Consider the following 18,121-nt stretch of genomic DNA (forward strand, 5'->3'; position numbering starts at 1 on the left):
TGCAATACATAGCTTAATTGTTATAGCTTTTGTGGGCTATATCAACGGCCAAGTAGATGGTTATAGTTCTTTAGCTCATTTTCTTCATTCTAGGTAAACCTAGAACTAAAGATTTCCTTTCTGTATAAAATTTAAAGCTTTAAACTACACTGATTGTGTAATGACCGTGCAAATTTCGCTTATTATAATTCATAATTCAATGTAAATGCAGCATGAATAAAAAAAAATACTGTGTACGTTACTCTGTGAAATCTTTTACGTGAACAGGGTGCTAGGTGAACCTAATATGATTCCTATCTGTAAGCTGTATATTGGTAGAGAAATTAGGCAATAAATTACTTTGGATAAATGGAATTAAAGTAACTAAAAGTTCAAAGGGCGCAGCGTCAACATCACTAGTAAGTAACCGTAGCCTGGCTTGGCAGAATCTCTAAATTGCTGTATTTAGACACTATATTATTAAAATAACTAGTAAATTTTTCCCAATAGTAGATTCGACATGCGAAAAAGCTAAATGGTAAATTGGCTGTTCCCGACAAAAGTAGAATCTACAGGGTTTAAAAATTTACTAGTAAAATATGTGTTCCCAGCAATAGCAGAATTTACAGATAATTAATTGCTAAATTTTTCCCAATGATAGCAGATACTAAAGAATTTAGTCTACATGCATAACTATTCTAAAATCTTTTAAGCTTTCTATATGACATCTGTTAAAAACTGTTATAAACCTGTTACATTACATTTCTCTCGGGTAAATGGTATCTCGTGATCTAGCTCGTGAAATTATCCATTGATAATAGGGAAATTATGGTAATTTATATCCGTAATTAATTAAATTTTTTTTTTTATTTTGGAGTAATGTCCTTAATAGGATGTTTGCGACGGAGCGCAAAGTATTAGCAAGGGAGCACTGAGCTACTCATGACATAAATGTACCTACCGCTGAAGGTAGTTGTAGGACAGAGCGCTGGATTTAAACAGTGTTAAGGAGTACTAAATAGTTCAGAGTAATAAACTACTGAAATTACTTAAAAGGGAAAAGCTGTGTTTCTGAATAGTTTAATTAGCTTTCTCATTAGTGTGAGAAAATAACTTAACTTTTTTTTCTGTACCATGATATAAGTACTTTTTTCATATATTGTTAGAGCAGTCTTTCTGGAAATAAGCTAAATTAGCTTTATGCTCGCATTAGGGTAAGAATGGAGATGTTTTACTGTCCCAGGCTGTAAGGATGTGCTTTCATAAATGTGCTAGTTATGTTTCGTAACTAGCTTTAGTTAACCTCCAGAATTCGTAAGGTGGTTTGACCTGTATGGATGGTTGACCTATATATGCAAGTCTTATCGTACCCTCCCTTCTTATACCCTCTAGAAACTATTAAGGTGTTTTGACCTGTATGTGATGGCCTTATTATAAAGTACTTTTAAAGTTTTGGTAAAATGGACTAATCTCTTTAGTTTTATGGAGTTGTCTAATAACTTTCCTAGTCGTGATAAGGTTACATGATTCCTTTGGTTGCCTCGTTAACGGTTGCTTATAATTTCTATTGGTTTCTAATATTCTTTTTTCAGGATGACCCGGTTTGCAGTCTTTTCGCTTGGTGTTCTCTTGCTGGTAGCGTACTGTAAGTTAACTTTAGTTTTAGGACTTAAATACTTCAATAAGACTTAAAACCTAGGAGATGGAAGAATGTCTTAATTTTATGTAAATGGTGCTTCCCAGGTTTTTCATGAAGCTTAAAGTAAAAGCTATTGTGCCTTCAATTTAAAGTTTATCTGCTTTTTTGTAATTTCATAGGTGCATTAGGTTGTGATTCTCCCAAAATTTTAATCAATCATACTCTTTAAGTGGCTCGAATAATTTATTATTACTAACTCAACTTAAAATCAGAGCTATTTGTCATTGCGTATATAAATTTCAAACATATAGGCACTATTGCTACTTGAAGAATTTTTATAACCCTAATTTCATTTTAAATTATTTTTTTCTTAATTTAATTTCTTCAAATATATAGGCACTTTTGTTACTTATAATAAAGTTTTAAAATTTCAAATTATATAAGCACTATTGCTACTTGAAACAATTTTTTGAATACTTAATTTAAAGATTTTAATTCTTTCACTTTCGATTTCAGGTACAGCCATGGACTGCTACGAATACGATTCGTGGAGTGGAAAAGGAGCAAATATCATTAAATCGAACATTCTTGTTACAAAAGAGTTTCGTATAACAGTAAGTAATATTTAAGTTTGAGGATATTTAAAATTATACATAATTGCATCCTCTAAATTTCCTCTTAGGCCAGCTGGTTTAAGTAGTCCAGTAATCGTAGGTTCACGCTGAATCGGAAACTCTTTTTGTAATTTTTTTTTATATAAGTTTTATTGGGTCCAGTAGCCATAGGTACACATTGGAACTGAACAATGTTATTTCGCTTAAGTGTAAAATTAAAGTTACATGTTATTCACATTCATATATGCACATCGTATGTTGCGTATGTTAACTGTGGTAGAGTATATTTAGTTTCCTTCAATATCGGCTTTAATAATTTACTTTATGCATTTATGTACTGAAAACTTAATTGCACGGAAGAAAGTAATTAAGTTTATTTCAGTTCCCGTTCTGCTTAAATTTTTTTCTAAATTTTACTATGAAGCCTTTTATTGTAAGCATAGATCTAATGAATATCAAAAACTTTAATGGTGTAACCTTTTAATTATAAGCATAGGCATAGATCTAATGAATATCGTTAACTTTAATGGCTTTTTAATTAAGCATAGATCTGATTAATATTTAATACTTAAATGGCTAAACACACTCATTGTAAGATTAGTTAAAAGTATAGTTCCGATGAATATTAAAACAAATGGCTCAAGTTCTTCTTTTTAAGTATCAATCTAATGAATATTTAAAAATATAATAGCAAAAGCCTTTAATCATGTGTATAGATCTAGTGAATATTAAACTTAATTGGCGAAAGCCTTCTAATTAGAAGCAGTTCTGATGAATATTTTAACTTTATGGTGTATGCCTTTAATTATAAGCTTAAGATCTAGTGAATATTAATTACTTAATTAGCAAAAGCCATTAACTATAAGCATAGTTCTAACTGAATATTTGAAGCTTTAATGGAGAAAGCCTTTAAAAGACTAATGGTAAGCTTAAATCTATTGACTATTTAAAACTTGAGTTTCTGAAGCAATTAATTATATGCCTAGGTCTATTAAGTATTTAAACTTTATGTATCTTTCAGGATCACACACCCACACTCAAAAGTACTGCGGGAAGAAGGAGAAATCGGACGGAAAATGCTACACGTATATGTCCAGCTTCTTGCAGGAGGACCATTGCACTTGTCTGGATAACTTCTGCAATTCCGCGAACCCGCTGACTGTGTTTCCCGGGGTTTTGTGTGCAGTAGTTTTACTATTAATCACAATATAATTTTAGAATATTTTTAACGTTAACTTATTGGTCGTCAGGAACTAATTTTACGTTTTGCTATATTTTTATGATAGTTTTGTGATTTACGCTTTCAAGTTAGTTGGCCTTTGAATTAATTTTTGCTTTCTCTAGATTTTTTTGTAAAATACTGAATTGTTACTGAAGTATTACTGGTAATTTTGCTTGCAGCTGGAAAACCTGTTATAAATTTTTAGATTTTACAGTTTTTATTAGTTCTGGAAAACCTGTTAAGAAATGTGTATAGATTTTATTAAAATACTTATTAGTTCTGGAAAACCTGTTGAAGAATTTTTATATATTTTATTAAAGATTTTCTGTTACTCATCACTTTTGCTGCCCTTTATTTCACTTCATAATTTTTAGTATTTTTAATCCTAAATAGCTTTTTTCCTTATTCAAGCGTAATATGATACTGATTCTTTAAAAATCAGTCTTTACTGTCAACAAGTGGATCGACTAATTAGTGAACTGGTGTGGAGTTAAATATTAATGAAATATTAGTGTAATTTTAGCATAGCGTTGGAAAGTTGGGCATAGAACTTGCTTGTTTGGAGGTAAGTTATGTAAGTATAGACTTTAACGCTCGAGCTAGCATTGGCTAAATATTCTTTCTCTCTCTCTCTTTCACTTTCTCTCTCTCTCTCTTTCACTCTTTTCCTCTCTCTCTTTCACTCTTTCTCTCTCTCTTTCACTCTCTCTCTCTCTCTTTCACTCTCTCTCTCTCTCTTTCACTCTTTGGCGTGTTTAGCAGATTCGCAATACGATGAGGTAGCAGGAAGGGAACTGGCATTTCTCATCTATGAAATCAGCAACAGTCCTAACCAAAAAGATACAAAAGCATTCATAGATATATTAGAAGGATATAATCCTTCAAACTGGAACAAATCTAATGAAAACATCTTGAAAATAATTGAAGAAGTTCCAAATAAAATCAAAGTGGTCAAGAGACTCATAAAGAATATATACATAAACCAACATATTCCGACAAAGAAAATGAATAAGGTGAATCTTGTGAATATCCTAATTGATGCATTAGGAAAAAGAATGCCAAAAGCATGCAAACTGTGTAAGGTTTGGTATAGCATAGTCAATCCACAAAACCTAATCAGAAAATGTGCTGCATGCAACATTCCGACCCATCCACAGTGTGCTGAGGTAATACAAGATTTGAGAAAAGATACAAGAATTTTTTGTTCAACATGTCTATCATGGATAGACAATGTTATTAAATAAAGATTGAATGTACAAATAGTTGAGGATGAAGAAGAAGAGGAAGAGGAAGAAGAAGAAGAAGAAAAAGAAGAGGAAAACGAAGAGAAGTAAACAAAAATGAAACATGACAGAAAAAAATAAGGAAAACAAAGAAGATAAAAGTATGGATGCAGAGATACTCATTGATACTACATATGAGGCAATAAAGCAGCATACCTACGAAGAAATAAATTACGATATGACAACAGAAAAGCAAATCCCGAAGAGGCTCTACCCAGATCTACACAATGACGGGAAAGAGGAAAAAATAGACAAGAAAGACAAAATCTGCAACCTTTTGAAAAGAGGGAATTGCAGATTTGGAGAAAGAGATGTTACTACAAACATCCTAAGATATGTCAAACTATGAAATATATGGTAAATGTGCATACTTAGATGGATATGGGGATGATTGCAGAGATCTGCATCCAAAAATATGTAAAAACCTAAAAGAAGGAAAAGGATGTAAGTTCGACAAAAAATGCAAATATATGCACCCTGTAGCCATGAATCATAATCAAATAAATAACCAACCAAGTAATAAAATCCAAAATAAGAAAGAAACCAATAAAGAGAGAAATCAAGAATATCAGGTAAAAGAGAAAAGCAAACCACCAATGAGATATGCAGAGGTGTCAGCAAAAAATTTCAAAGCATCAGCTCCGAAATTCTACTCAAGAGATAATAACTTTATTATGCAAGAGGATATTGCAGAAACGGAGAAAATTGCAGATTCAGACACAAAATGAATAATTATGATGAAGGAAGATCAAATTATTATGGAAAAGTTGGATTTTTAATGTCAGAATTTCTGGAAATGAAAAAAAAGAACAACATACCAGAACAGGAAAGAGACATGGGAAAATCCTTATTACTACCAGTATTAAATGAAGGAGAAAACACGCAAACCATCATAGTGATGAATGCGCAGGGTTTAGTTACGAGTAACTCAAAAAGAAAAATAGAGTACTTAGAAGAACTAACCCAAAATGAAAGAAAATAGATATAATGAATATAAGTGAAACCTGGTATTCCCAAGAGACTGGGAATGATGATCAAATAAAAGGGTTCCAAACTTATAGATCAGATAGAAAAAATAGGAATCAAGGGGGAACCGCAATATATGGGAAAGACAAAAAACAAGGAAAAATATATGAGAAATATAGTAACTCAGAATGTGAACTAATAGCGGTAGAATTTGAATCTGAAAAATTGATGAACATAGTAATATATAGACCTCCTAATACTAAAGAGTTTGACTTAATAATTGAAAAATTGGATGATATATGTAGAAATCACAAGGACTGGACTATTCTCCTATCTGGTGACTTCAACTTTCCTTTCGTAGAATGGAAAGAACGAATAGGAGATTGTGGTTGTACTTATACATATAAAAAAGAGAGTAATAGTAGTGCAGAAGATAAGAGGCAATTTGAAAAGCTATTAGATATGCTACTAGAATAACAACAATTCAATTCAAACAAATAAATCACCTGCCAACAAGAAAGGAAAATACTTTAGACCTAGTATTTGTGAACGAGATGAATTATGTTAAAGAAATAATAGTTTATAATGCGAGTATTTCAGACCATAATGTCATAGAATTAACAGTTCATTCCAAAGCAAGTGAAAATAGAGATAAGCAAGAAATGAAAAAGTGGGAAGGATATGGAAAATACAACTTCTACAGTAAAAATATAAAATGGTCAGAAATTAATGAAGAATTAAACAAAGATTGGGATAACATTTTCGTAAGTGATGACATAAGGGTAAATACGGAGATATTATATAAAATATTGGAGAAAATAGTGGAAAAATATATACCGAAGAAGAAAAGTAAACATCATTCATGCATACCAAGAGACAGAAGGATCTTGTTCCAGAAAATCAGAAAGTGGAAAAAAGGTCTTGCAAAAGAAAAAAATGCATGGAAAGTTATAGAACTAAAAAGTAAGATAGAAAATGCAGAACAAAGATTATACAATCAAAAGAAAATGAAAAACGGGACTTGGAAGAAAAAACCCTATTAAATATCAAGCAAAACCCCAAAACTATTATACTCATATGCGAAGAAGATGAATAAAAGAAGAATAGAAATAGGCCCTCTGAGAATTGAAGGGAGATTAACGAATGAAAAAAAGGAAATTTGCAACATACTGGCAGAACGATATAAGAGAGAATTCACCCCTAGAATAGATAATGAAGATAATGATATAGAAGTAAGGGAAGACAAAATAGTGAATATTTAGCTGACATAGAAATTAATGAAGCTGATATTGTGCAGGCAATTAATGAAATTAAAAATGGAGCTGCTGCAGGGCCGGATGGAGTCCCTGCTATTTTGTTAAAGAAAGTAGTTCATTCTATCGCAAAGCCACTTGCAATATTATTAAGACAAAGTGTAGATACAGGCAAGATTTATGATGAGCACAAATTAGCATATATCACCCCTACTTTCAAAAGTGGATCAAGACTAGAGGCAAGTAATTATAGGCCTGGTGAGTCTAACATCACATATTATGAAAGTGTATGAAAGGGTAATGAAGAAAAATATTATGAAACATTTAATAAAAAATAATTTGTTTTTAATATAGGACAACACGGTTTCGTACCCGGAAAAAGTACACAAACCCAACTGTTAGTCCACCGTGAGAACATATTCAAAAATATGAAAAGCGGAAATGAAACAGATGTGGTTTATTTAGACTTTGCAAAAAGCATTTGACAAAGTAGACCATAATATATTAGCAAAGAAAATTAGAAAACACAATATCGTAGATAAAGTAGGAAGATGGTTAAAAGAATTTTTACACAACAGAAAACAGATAGTTATTGCAAACGATGAGAAATCGGATGAACCAAGGTAATATCCGGTGTGCCACAAGGTACGGTGTTAGCTGCAATATTGTTTGTTATTATGATTGAAGACATAGACAGTAATGTTAAGGATTCGGTAGTGAGTAGTTTCGCTGATGACACAAGAATAAGTAGAGAAATTACTTGTGATGAAGATAGGAACGCTCTACAAAGAGACCTTAACAAAGTATATGATTGGGCAGAGGTAAATAGGATGGTATTTAACTCTGATAAATTTGAATCAATAAATTATGGAGACAGAGAAGGAAAGCTATATGCATATAGGGGACCTAATAATGAGACAATCACAAATAAGGAAGCAGTTAAAGACCTTGGTGTGATGATGAATAGGAACATGTTATGCAATGATCAAATAGCAATTCTGTTGGCAAAATGTAAAGCAAAAATGGGAATGTTGTTACGGCACTTCAAAACAAGAAAAGCTGAACACATGATTATGCTTTATAAAACATATGTTCGTAGTCCACTTGAATATTGCAATATGATATGGTACCCACACTATCAAAAGGATATTGCACAAATAGAGAGTGTACAAAGGTCCTTTACAGCTAGAATAGAAGAAGTTAAGGACCTTGACTACTGGGAAAGACTACAATCCTTAAAATTATATAGTCTAGAAAGGAGAAGAGAACGAACTACATGATATCAGGCATGGAAACAGATAGAGGAATAAACAGAAAATATCATGGAACTAAAAATATCAGAAAGAGCAAGCAGAGGTAGATTAATAGTGCCCAAAACTATACCAGGAAAAATAAGGAAAGTACACAGGACATTAATCCACTACGCACCAGCATCGATAATGCAGCGTCTATTCAATGCGTTGCCAGCTCATCTGAGGAATATATCAGGAGTGAGCGTAGATGTGTTTAAGAATAAGCGACAAATATCTAAAACTGCATCCCAGACCATCCAAGATTGGAAGATGCAAAATATACCGGAAGATGTACTAGCAAATCTCTGGTAGACATTAGAGGCGCCTCACACTGAGGGACCTGGGGCAACCCGAACGAACTGTAAGGTCTGTAAGGTAAGGTAAGGTCTCTCTCTCTCTCTTTCACTCTTTCTCTCTCTCTCTCTTTCACTCTTTCTCTCTCTTTCTCTCTCTCTTTCACTCTTTCTCTCTCTCTCTCTCTCTCTTTCACTCTCTCTCTCTCTCTCTTTCATCTCTTTCTCTCTCTCTCTTTCACTCTTTCTCTCTCTCTCTTTCACTCTTTCTCTCTCTCTTTCACTCTTTCTCTCTCTCTCTCTTTCACTCTTTCTCTCTCTCTCTTTCACTCTTTCTCTCTCTCTCTTTCACTCTTTCTCTCTCTCTCTTTCACTCTTTCTGTTGCGTTTCGGTGGATCCGTACCGCTCGAATTGCTGACCGCCTAAGTCATTGCTTGAATGCAGCCCCAAGGAGGGTGGTAGGCCCGTGTGGCGGCGCCTGTAAAAAGGTTTGGAAGCAATTTGGGCGGAGGGATGTTTACCGTAGAGTCGGGTTGCTTAGTACTGCAGCCCTAAGTAGGTGGTAAACTCCATCTAAGGCTAAATACTACCACGAGTCCGATATTTGACAAGTACCGTGAGGGAAAGCTGAAAAGGACTCTGAAGAGAGAGTTCAAGAGGACGTGAAACCATTAGAAGCTGAAACGGGTGGAACCGTGAAGGTGGAAAGAGGGGATTAAAAAAAAAAAACATTCAACAAATAAATCACCTGCCAACAAGAAAGGAAAATACTTTAGACCTAGTATTTGTGAACGAGATGAATTATGTTAAAGAAAAAAATAGTTTATATGCCGAGTATTTCAGACCATAATGTCATAGAATTAACAGTTCATTCCAAAGCAAGTGAAAATAGAGATAAGCAAGAAATGAAAAAGTGGGAAGGATATGGAAAATACAACTTCTACAGTAAAAATATAAAATGGTCAGAAATTAATGAAGAATTAATCAAAGATTGGGATAACATTTTCGTAAGTGATGACATAAGGGTAAATACGGAGATATTATATAAAATATTGGAGAAAATAGTGGAAAAATATATACCGAAGAAGAAAAGTAAACATCATTCATGCATACCAAGAGACAGAAGGATCTAGTTCCAGAAAATCAGAAAGTGGAAAAAAGGTCTTGCAAAAGAAAAAAATGCATGGAAAGTTATAGAACTAAAAAGTAAGATAGAAAATGCAGAACAAAAGATTATACAATCAAAAGAAAATGAAAAACGGGACTTGGAAGAAAAAACCCTATTAAATATCAAGCAAAACCCCAAACTATTATACTCATATGCGAAGAAGATGAATAAAAGAAGAATAGAAATAGGCCCTCTGAGAATTGAAGGGAGATTAACGAATGAAAAAAAGGAAATTTGCAACATACTGGCAGAACGATATAAGAGAGAATTCACCCCTAGAATAGATAATGAAGATAATGATATAGAAGTAAGGGAAGAAAATAGTGAATATTTAGCTGACATAGAAATTAATGAAGCTGATATTGTGCAGGCAATTAATGAAATTAAAAATGGAGCTGCTGCAGGGCCGGATGGAGTCCCTGCTATTTTGTTAAAGAAAGTAGTTCATTCTATCGCAAAGCCACTTGCAATATTATTAAGACAAAGTGTAGATACAGGCAAGATTTATGATGAGCACAAATTAGCATATATCACCCCTACTTTCAAAAGTGGATCAAGACTAGAGGCAAGTAATTATAGGCCTGTGAGTCTAACATCACATATTATGAAAGTGTATGAAAGGGTAATGAAGAAAAATATTATGAAACATTTAATAAAAAATAATTTGTTTGATATAGGACAACACGGTTTCGTACCCGGAAAAAGTACACAAACCCAACTGTTAGTCCACCGTGAGAACATATTCAAAAATATGAAAAGCGGAAATGAAATCAGATGTGGTTTATCTAGACTTTGCAAAAGCCTTTGACAAAGTAGACCATAATATATTAGCAAAGAAAATTAGAAAACACAATATCGTAGATAAAGTAGGAAGATGGTTAAAAGAATTTTTACACAACAGAAAACAGATAGTTATTGCAAACGATGAGAAATCGGATGAAACCAAGGTAATATCCGGTGTGCCACAAGGTACGGTGCTAGCTGCAATATTGTTTGTTATTATGATTGAAGACATAGACAGTAATGTTAAGGATTCGGTAGTGAGTAGTTTCGCTGATGACACAAGAATAAGTAGAGAAATTACTTGTGATGAAGATAGGAACGCTCTACAAAGAGACCTTAACAAAGTATATGATTGGGCAGAGGTAAATAGGATGGTATTTAACTCTGATAAATTTGAATCAATAAATTATGGAGACAGAGAAGGAAAGCTATATGCATATAGGGGACCTAATAATGAGACAATCACAAATAAGGAAGCAGTTAAAGACCTTGGTGTGATGATGAATAGGAACATGTTATGCAATGATCAAATAGCAATTCTGTTGGCAAAATGTAAAGCAAAAATGGGAATGTTGTTACGGCACTTCAAAACAAGAAAAGCTGAACACATGATTATGCTTTATAAAACATATGTTCGTAGTCCACTTGAATATTGCAATATGATATGGTACCCACACTATCAAAAGGATATTGCACAAATAGAGAGTGTACAAAGGTCCTTTACAGCTAGAATAGAAGAAGTTAAGGACCTAGACTACTGGAAAGACTACAATCCTTAAAATTATATAGTCTAGAAAGGAGAAGAGAACGCTACATGATAATTCAGGCATGGAAACAGATAGAAGGAATAACAGAAAATATCATGGAACTAAAAATATCAGAAAGAGCAAGCAGAGGTAGATTAATAGTGCCCAAAACTATACCAGGAAAAATAAGGAAAGTACACAGGACATTAATCCACTACGCATCAGCATCGATAATGCAGCGTCTATTCAATGCGTTGCCAGCTCATCTGAGGAATATATCAGGAGTGAGCGTAGATGTGTTTAAGAATAAGCTCGACAAATATCTAAACTGCATCCCAGACCATCCAAGATTGGAAGATGCAAAATATACCGGAAGATGTACTAGCAACTCTCTGGTAGACATTAGAGGCGCCTCACACTGAGGGACCTGGGGCAACCCGAACGAACTGTAAGGTCTGTAAGGTCTGTAAGGTCTTTCACTCTCTCTTTCACTCTTTCTCTCTCTTTCTCTCTCTCTTTCACTCTTTCTCTCTCTTTCACTCTTTCTCTCTCTTTCTCTCTCTTTCTCTCTCTCCTCTCTTTCACTCTTTCTCTCTCTCTCTTTCCTTTTCTTCTCTCTTTCTCTCTCTCTCTCTCTCTCTTTCTCTCTCTCTCTCTCTCTTTCACTCTTTCTCCTCTCTCTCTCTCTTTCACTCTCTCTCGCTTTCTTTCCTCTTTCTTTTCACTCTTTCTCTCTCTCTCTCTTTGGGCATTCTTTCTCTCTCTCTCTCTCTCTTTCACTCTTTCTCTCTGTTTCTCTCTCTCTTTCACGCTTTCTTCCTCTTTTCTCTCTCTCTTTCACTCTTTTCTCTCTCTCTCTTTCATTTCTCTCTCTCTCTTTCACTCTTTCTCTCTCTGCACTTTTCTCTCTCTCTTTCACTCTTTCTCTCTCTCTCTTTCACTCTTTCTCTCTCTCTTTCACTCTTTTCTCTCTCTCTCTTTCACTCTCTCTCTCTTTCACTCTTTCTCTTCCCTCTTTCTCTCCCTCTTTCACTCTTTCTCTTCCTTTCTTTCTCTCTCTCTTTAACTTTTCTCTCTTCACGCTCTCTTCTTTCCTCCTCTCTCTTTCTCTCTCTTTCCTCTCTCTTTCATTTTCAAATCTTTCTCTCTTTCTCTCTCTTTCTCTTTCACTCTTCTCTCTTTCTTCTTTCAACTCTCTCTCTCTCTCTCTCTATCCTCTTTTCTCTCTCTTTCTCTTTTCTCTTTCTCTTTCTCTCTCTCTCACCTTTCTCTTTCTCTCTCTCTCACCCTTTTTCTCTCTCTCTCTTTTCTCTCTCTCTCTCTCTCTCTCTCTCTCTCTCTCTCTCTCTCTCTCTCTCTCTCTCTCTCTCTCTCTTTCACTCTTTCTCTCTCTCTCTCTTTCACTCTTTCTCTCTCATGCAATTTATATTAACCACTTATTCTTATTCAAAGGTGTCGTCTGATGTATCTTTTATCACTTCTTTTAAACTTTTTACTTTCACAGAATTTTCAAAATTCGGAAGAACATGCACCGAGGGCGCTTTGCTGCTTAAATTCATATTGAACATAAAACCTTCATTAAGGGACAAACGAGTACTAGTATTGTTTCCGCCAAGCTTAATGTAAACTACCTTTTTATTGCTGAGCCGAGGTTAGTTAAGGGTTGTTATCAAAACCACTAAGACAAAACAAAAGCTAAGCCTCTCTTGGTGAAAGTGAGCGTTCGGTTTTGCTGACGAAATGTTAAGTTGTCGTAATAGTTCAGTTGCCGGATAGCGCTACTTGATTGCGGAAACTGCACACAGTCTTTTATGTGTATTTCTCGTGATAGAAGTTCGTCCTCGACGTCGTTCGGAAGTCACGTAAAGCCGTTGGTCCCGTTGCTGAATAACCACTGGTTCCATGCAACATAGAAACCCCATACAAAGTGGTGTACACTGAGATACAAACGTTCAACATTTTATTTGGTGACCATTATTGTGTTTCATGGGATTAGTGGATTAGTTGTCGATGTATCCTGTTTTTTTTTTCTAAAGTACTCTTACAGTGAGATTCGCATCTGTAAATGTAAAATGTGGGATTGAGTACTTTGTGGCAACAGGTGTGACCTTTCTGAAAGCTATGAGTTTTTTATTCTGTAGATATTAGTAGTGTTTTAAATTACTACGTAACTTAGGGTGATTTCTATTGGTTACACATAAGTAAAAAGTGAAAATTGGCTGTGACGCGATGCTAACGGAACTGCAAGTGTTGTGTCGATGACTTGAGTATTGTGAAAATTGGTTTTGAAGAGGGAATTTGTTTAACAATTTTGTGTTGAAACGAGTATATTTTTTCCAGTCTAGATAACATTGTGAATTTGAAACAAAGTGATACGTACGATCAGATTCTCTCTTTCTCCCCTACACTTAGAGAGATATTCTCAAATGTAGGGGGGGGGGGGGGGGGGAGAGATTCAAACTTGTAAGGGGGAGAGAGAGCGAAAGATTCTCAAGTACAGGGGGGGAGAGAGAGTGTCTCAAATTTAGGGGGGCCAGAGAGAGAGAGAGAGATAGTCAAAAGTGTAAGGGGGGGGAAGAGAGAGATTCTCAAGTATAGGAGAGAGAGATATTCTCAAATGTAGGGGGGCTAGAGAGAAAGAGAGATTCAAAAGTGTAAGGGGGAGAAAGAGATTCTCAAGTATAGGGGGAGAGAGAGAGAAATATTCTCAAATGTAGGGGGGGGAGAGAAAAAGATTCTCAAGTATAGGAAGGAGAGAGAGAGAGAGAGGTGGGGAGAGTTCTTCGTTCCAGTATTCAATAATTTCAAAACTGTCAAGGCGAATACTCGTTCGAATTTTGAATATCACCATGAAGAGCTAAAGGCTTGTCCAATGACACCCCATCACGATAGGATTTTGTTATAGACAGTTTAAAAAATTATTTTAAATCGGTTATACGCTAAAATACATTTTAAAAAATGATGGTTAAACTACGTAACTTCGGAATCTGCAAGAAGCAAAAGAAATTCACTTTAATTAAAGGCCTGTCCACACGAGCGGGCCTGATCGGCGTGCTCCGGGGTTCACAGGCAAATTCTGGCGGGCTTACCCATGAATGTTGTCCACACGGGTGAGGCGATGGAGTGGTGGGCGTGCCCGACGATGCCAGTAGTGTGTTCAGTGCGGTACGATTAACATGGTGCTTACAGCAAAGAAGAAGATAGTGTAGCATGATAATTGCTTTGTGTGTGATGAAAAAGGAGAAAAAGAATGGCTCAGTAAAAGAAATGTATACGGTTAACATACGTCTGCCAGGGTCGAAGTAAAAGCCATCGGGCACCACCGTGGTGATTTTGCTTCAAGACTCGTCGGGCAATTTGACGGTTTGCCCGTCAAGTGTGCCCGTTAGAGGGGAAGTCCGCCGATCAGGCCCGATCGTGTGGACAGGCCTTTACAGATGCCATTTTTCTTCCAAAATGTTTTTTCATGCACTGATGTAGGGCATAAGTGAAAGTTCTAATATGTTTAATTAGACTTTGAGCATAAATAGCTGTCATTTTCAGAATTTATTTTTTATTCAGAATGGACAGAATAATCATATATCTTGGTGCACTTCTGTTGATGGTTTCTTGCAGTAAGTATTAAGCGCCATGCAGCTTTTCATTCTCGTTTTCTTTTCTCAATTATAGGGTGACTCTTCTATACCCATTGACAATTTGATCCGTGATTTTATGTTATCCTATCTAAGGCAGGGCTAAACCTACGAAATTTTTAGTGGGTGGGCACTGGGCTTATTTTTTATTTATTTTTTTTTCTGTTACTAAGTTATCGCATATAAAATATATGCGTATACTGTACGCTCATTTCAGCTTTCAGTATGATTTATCGGTAATTGTTCGTACAAAATGAGTGCATCTTTACAACAGTTGAAGGTATTTAGAATTTTAACCTATTCATGTTGGTATTTTTTTTTATGTGACAGACATCGTACTCGAGAGATATTGTTGATTACTTGAAACATATTAAATTGTATTATGATATATAATAAATTGAATTGTTATGATTCAAGAGTTTGAAAGTACCGAATATTTTTGAAACATTGAAAGCAGTTTAGTTTGTTTCTGGAAATTAAAGAGGCAGTTCATTTCTTATTTCTGAACAAGTAAAATGGTCTTTTTTAAATAATCAATGAGGTACTGTCTGGAGGAGCCTCTTCAGATTTCACATTATTGAAAGCACAGCAATTTTATTTTTGTATTTTCTGAAAATGTAAAGTCCCCGTTTTGAATGAACACATCAAAATATCAAGTACTAAAGTACCCCCTTTTTATAACCCGCATAACCTACACAATCCCTCTATTTTCAGATGCAATGACGAGATGTTATAATTTCAACTCCACCACAGACATCCACGCGACTGTCATAATCTGTGACGACTCTTGTTTGAAGAAGATTGTCAAGAACGATAAAAGTAAGTGTTCGGACGTCCCCCTAAAGTGACGAAACCAATCGTCTGAAGAAATTATATATGTATATATATGGCTGGTAAAAATGTTCTGTCACAACAGAATTGCATCTAATAAACGGAGCCCATCAAAGCGCCAAAATATATAGAGAAAATGCTATATTTCAAACTGCTGTCTCTCTCTCTCTTCATCTACCTGAAGAGACAGCAGTCTCGGAAATATAGTATTTTTTCTCTATATTTTGGCTTTTTTATGGGCTCCTTTTATTAGATGTGCATTATATATAATATTTATATATATAAATATATAATAATATTATATACTCTATATATATATATATATATATATCAATATATATATATATATATATATCTATATACTAGAGATCATATATAGAAGTTAGATATTAGATAGTAATAGTTATTAGATATAGACATATATATATAGAGAGATATATATATATATAGTATATAGTGATAGGGACTGTAGTATATATATATATATATATATATACGAGATCCATATAATATATAATATATATATAATATTATTATATATATACATATATATATATTATATATATATATATTATATATATAAAATATATATAACTATACTATATATATATATATATTTATATGATTATATATATAATAGATATATATATATATTATTATGCAGTATATATATTATAGTGCTCGAATATATATATATAAATATATATATATATGTATCTATATATATATATATATACTATATATATAATATATTATAATATATAATATATGGATATATATTAATATAGAAATATTCTGTTTATATATATATATATATATTTATAGGTATATAGTATATGTAGATGTATATGTATTATATATATATATATAATAACATATATATATTATTATATCATAGATATGTATATATATATGATATATATACATATATATCTATAATATATATATATATATATGTAATGTATATATATATATAGATATATATATGTTTATATATCAGTATATATGTATTATATATATGTATGATATATTAAATTTTTTTTTAAAATATCTATAATACATGTATATATATGTATTTATATGTTATAATAAAATGTATATTAGATATATATATATAATATATATATAATATATATTATTTTATATGTATATATTGTATATATATATATATTAGAATGATATATATATTTATATATTAGTTTATAGGTATATATGTATTATGTATTATGTTAGATAATATTCTTTATCAATTATATATATATTATAATATATACTATATATATAATAAGATAAACATAATATACATATATAGTATATCTTATTATATATGTATATGCATATGTATATGGTATCTGTATATATATTAACCAACCACTCTTATCATTTCTCAGAATGAGAATATCTCCTTCAATTGCTTTCTATTCTACAGATTCCCCAGAATTTCTGGTCCAGACTTGCGGTCCCGTCGTCAGCAAAGAAGAAGAGCTGCAATGTAAGACAGGAGAGAAACTTAAGACTTTCGAACACACCTGCCTTTGCAGAGGAGAGTACTGCAATCCGGCAGCCAAGGCGAACGTTTCCTTTCACTTCGTTCTTTGGGCGATGGTCGTTTTCTTGCTCCTCGCGTAGAAGGCTTAATGAACGCTCCTTTTCAGAGACACTGAACGCTGCCTGGTGAACTCTCGGTGAAAATATGTAATGTGTCTCCCTTTTCTATTTTTTTCTTGGGTTGGTAATCACTTATAATGGATTGTAACTAATGCTGGGCTTTCTTAATAGTTTTTTTTTAATTGGGATAATGTCAGAGGTGCAGTATATTACTATGTAAAATAAAATTACAAGTTAGAGGAATAGCTTATCATTCTTACTTGGTCGAGACATCACGTCATATATCCTTTTAGAAAGTAACAAAAAAAAAAAAAGGTTGCTTTATAGTTAAAACAGTTTTCCAGCAGATGGTTACCTGGAAATAGAGTTTAACTTTCTTATTTTGTACTTTGCTTATTTGAGTTATCAAAGCAACCTTTCCCATTTTTGAAAATGCATTTATATACGAAGTGCCAATGAGCTCTCTCCTGGCTTCAGCATCAAGGAAGGTTTTGTGGCAATCAAAAGCAAAATAAGGATAAAGTTCTTCAAATTACAGAACAAACGCTGCCAATGACATCCTTCTGGTCAGTCTGCGCAAGGTAGGAATTAGTGTGTAACGTATAGGCCACTTTTTTATTGCTTTTTTTTTAAGTTGAGTTTCTTCTTATTTTGTGGTTTGCGATTGTCGTACGAAGTTATGATATTTTAGATTATATATATATATATATATATATATATATATATATATATATATATATATAGTATATATATATATATATATTTATAGTGTGGGGTTCCGGGTACATCCTGCCTCCTTAGGAGTCCATCA

General features: G+C 33.4%; 1 protein-coding gene and 1 long non-coding RNA gene across 3 annotated transcripts in view; both read left to right on the forward strand.

The window, feature by feature from the left end:
- Positions 1–3,785, forward strand: part of LOC135210269 (uncharacterized) — a 4,193-nt gene extending 408 nt beyond the window's left edge. Inside the window, exons 2-4 of the long non-coding RNA XR_010313491.1 lie at positions 1,572–1,624; positions 2,135–2,232; positions 3,254–3,785. This is a non-coding gene — a long non-coding RNA (uncharacterized LOC135210269). The remainder of the gene's footprint in view (positions 1–1,571; positions 1,625–2,134; positions 2,233–3,253) is intronic.
- A 9,194-nt stretch (positions 3,786–12,979) lies between these two features.
- On the forward strand, positions 12,980–17,553 carry LOC135210351 (uncharacterized). Of its 2 annotated transcripts, none has more exons than XM_064243280.1 (4): positions 12,980–13,101; positions 14,801–14,853; positions 15,586–15,690; positions 17,132–17,553. In XM_064243280.1, the coding sequence occupies exons 2-4, from the start codon at positions 14,802–14,804 to the stop codon at positions 17,329–17,331; spliced, it is 357 nt and encodes a 118-aa protein (XP_064099350.1). In that variant the 5' UTR covers positions 12,980–13,101; position 14,801; the 3' UTR covers positions 17,332–17,553. The 2 variants fall into 2 exon arrangements, 1 of the variants encoding a protein (XP_064099350.1); XR_010313512.1 differs by having other exon boundaries at positions 13,015–13,101; positions 14,783–14,853.
- The last annotated feature ends 568 nt before the right edge of the window (positions 17,554–18,121 follow it).

This window comes from Macrobrachium nipponense, chromosome 11 (genome assembly GCF_015104395.2).
Source record: "Macrobrachium nipponense isolate FS-2020 chromosome 11, ASM1510439v2, whole genome shotgun sequence".
Lineage (NCBI taxonomy): Eukaryota > Metazoa > Arthropoda > Malacostraca > Decapoda > Palaemonidae > Macrobrachium > Macrobrachium nipponense.